The sequence below is a fragment of the Corvus brachyrhynchos genome, unplaced genomic scaffold (assembly GCF_000691975.1).
Source record: "Corvus brachyrhynchos isolate BGI_N302 unplaced genomic scaffold, ASM69197v1 scaffold48, whole genome shotgun sequence".
NCBI lineage: Eukaryota > Metazoa > Chordata > Aves > Passeriformes > Corvidae > Corvus > Corvus brachyrhynchos.
The window spans coordinates 3,785,945-3,787,843 of NW_008240027.1; the positions used below are offsets into that span (position 1 = coordinate 3,785,945).

The 1,899-nt window shown below is 62.0% G+C and overlaps 1 protein-coding gene across 1 annotated transcript in view; it reads left to right on the top strand.

Annotated features, from left to right (window-relative positions):
- Window positions 1-940: 940 nt before the first annotated feature.
- The window catches only part of LOC103621977 (selenoprotein Pb), a 3,191-nt gene continuing 2,232 nt past the window's right edge, over window positions 941-1,899 (top strand). The window contains exons 1-2 of the mRNA XM_017743448.1: window positions 941-1,041; window positions 1,776-1,892. Coding sequence (XP_017598937.1) covers window positions 1,790-1,892 — 103 coding nt within the window. The 5' untranslated portion in view covers window positions 941-1,041; window positions 1,776-1,789. The remainder of the gene's footprint in view (window positions 1,042-1,775; window positions 1,893-1,899) is intronic.

The following is a 1,899-nucleotide window of genomic DNA, read 5'->3' on the forward strand; positions in this document are numbered from 1 at the left end:
GGGGGGGGGGGGGCTGATAGCTCTGGGGAAGGTCCGGTGTCAGTCATGAGATGGGGCTGCTCACCAATCCAGCCCACGGCCCCACATCTTGCAGACACCTCTGAGACCCTCTGGCCCCCCAGCAGCGATCCCCTCTCCACCTGCTCTTTTCAGACGAATCCCCCCTCTGTGTGGCTGGGATCATGTTCTGCCCCCGCTGTGACTGTGCCTGCTGCCCTTCCCTGCCTTATCATGTTTTTGTACAGATCCCAGGTACAATAAACTGCTCAAATATTTGCAGAGATGTCCTTGTGCTGCCAGAGTGGTGAGCTCCTCTTGTTTGGTTGGGGGGTGGAATCCAGTGTTGCTGTGATTTCCCAAGGGAACACCGACACCACCACAGCCCCAGTATGGGGCCGGACAAGAGGCATAGGACCGGACACTGGGGGGTTGCTGTGGAGCCAAGCTTGGCCTGAGAGTGGCCATGGGCACAACAGAACAGCACAGCCTTTGGGGTGACACCCCACAGGGCAGGGAGCTCCAGCACCCTAGGGTGTGAGGGAGGCACCATCTTTTTGGCTGCAGGGTGACAGAGGCTGCACTGGTGGCTCCTCTGGGACCTTGTGCATGGGTGGCGCTGTTCGAGGTCACCCCACAGTTCTGCAAGCCTTTGGTGTAAGCAGTGCTTGGCAATGCCCCCAGCCCTCCTGTGCCTGGGAGGTGTGGAGCGGCTGTGTCCGTCTCTTCCCTGCAGCACCGCCTGTCACCCTCCGGCGTCACCCCGGCACCAGGCACCGCCTTGCCCCAGCACGGCTTGGGCCGGGCTGTGGCAGCAGCACCCCGAGGCCACATGGCACCGACGGGGACAGTGCCTGCCTTGTTGCTGTCCCCTCGAGGCAGGCGGTGGCGGCCGGGGCGCAGTCCCCGCTCCAGCCAGGCTCTTCTCCTCCCTCCTGGGCGGGGAGAGTGGACAAGAGATAAAAGGGGGACCAGGGCCAGCTGGAAGCTGCTGAAAGCTGCTGGGGCCGGGAGCAAGGGAGGACGGCAGCGAGGAGAAGTGCGGTATCGAGGGCTCGTTCTCGCGGGGTAGAGGGCTGGGAATTGGGGGCACATCCGCCTTGACCAGATCCTGCATCTCCCTGCTCCTTCCCCAGATCATCCCTCCCAGACCCATATCCTCCCCCTTGCCCATTAAATGTGCTGGATACTAGAGGAATGGGGAATATCTTGGGGTGGGCAGGGTTAGGGGGCTGTGAGAGGAAGGGGCTTCAGACAGATGTTGGGACTCAAGGGCTTTAAAGGCTCTGTGTACGCCCAAAGCACTTTGTGGGGCATCAAGGACTCTCAAGGTGACCTGAAGGTGAAACCATCTCTGTCCGTGTAACTGCTCACTGGTGGCTGAGATGACGAGGGCTGTATCCCGGCTCCCTTCTGGGGTAAAGACAGCCCTCTGCCTGGGGCTGGGTTTGTTTTGTGGGATCAGAGAAGTGGAGAAGGCCCATAGGAGGAGGAGCGCCTTCATCTCTTGATGTATGGAGTGGGTGTTTGCTGCCAGGGGAGAACAGGATGCTGTGGCACTGGGTGTCCACAAAAGATGGTAGCAAGGAGCTGGGTGCTCCAATTCCCCACCTCATCCCCCTTTCCTTGCCCCCTGGGGTGGGGGTCCTGGCTCCCAGTGCCAGGACCAGGCCAACACTGCCCACCAGTCCTTGTGTACCCTGGAGCAGGGTGCAGGGAGACAGTTTGGGGTTGCAGTGGATCTGGGAGGAGAATAACACCCCATGTCCCCCTGCCAGGGCCGGGGTCCAGGATGGGGGGGCTGCTGGTGCTGGCCCTGGCCACCTGGCTGGGGCTGGCCTCGGCCTCCGAGGAGGCAGCCGACAGCAGCCCGATCTGCCCGGAGGCACCCGCGTGGACCAT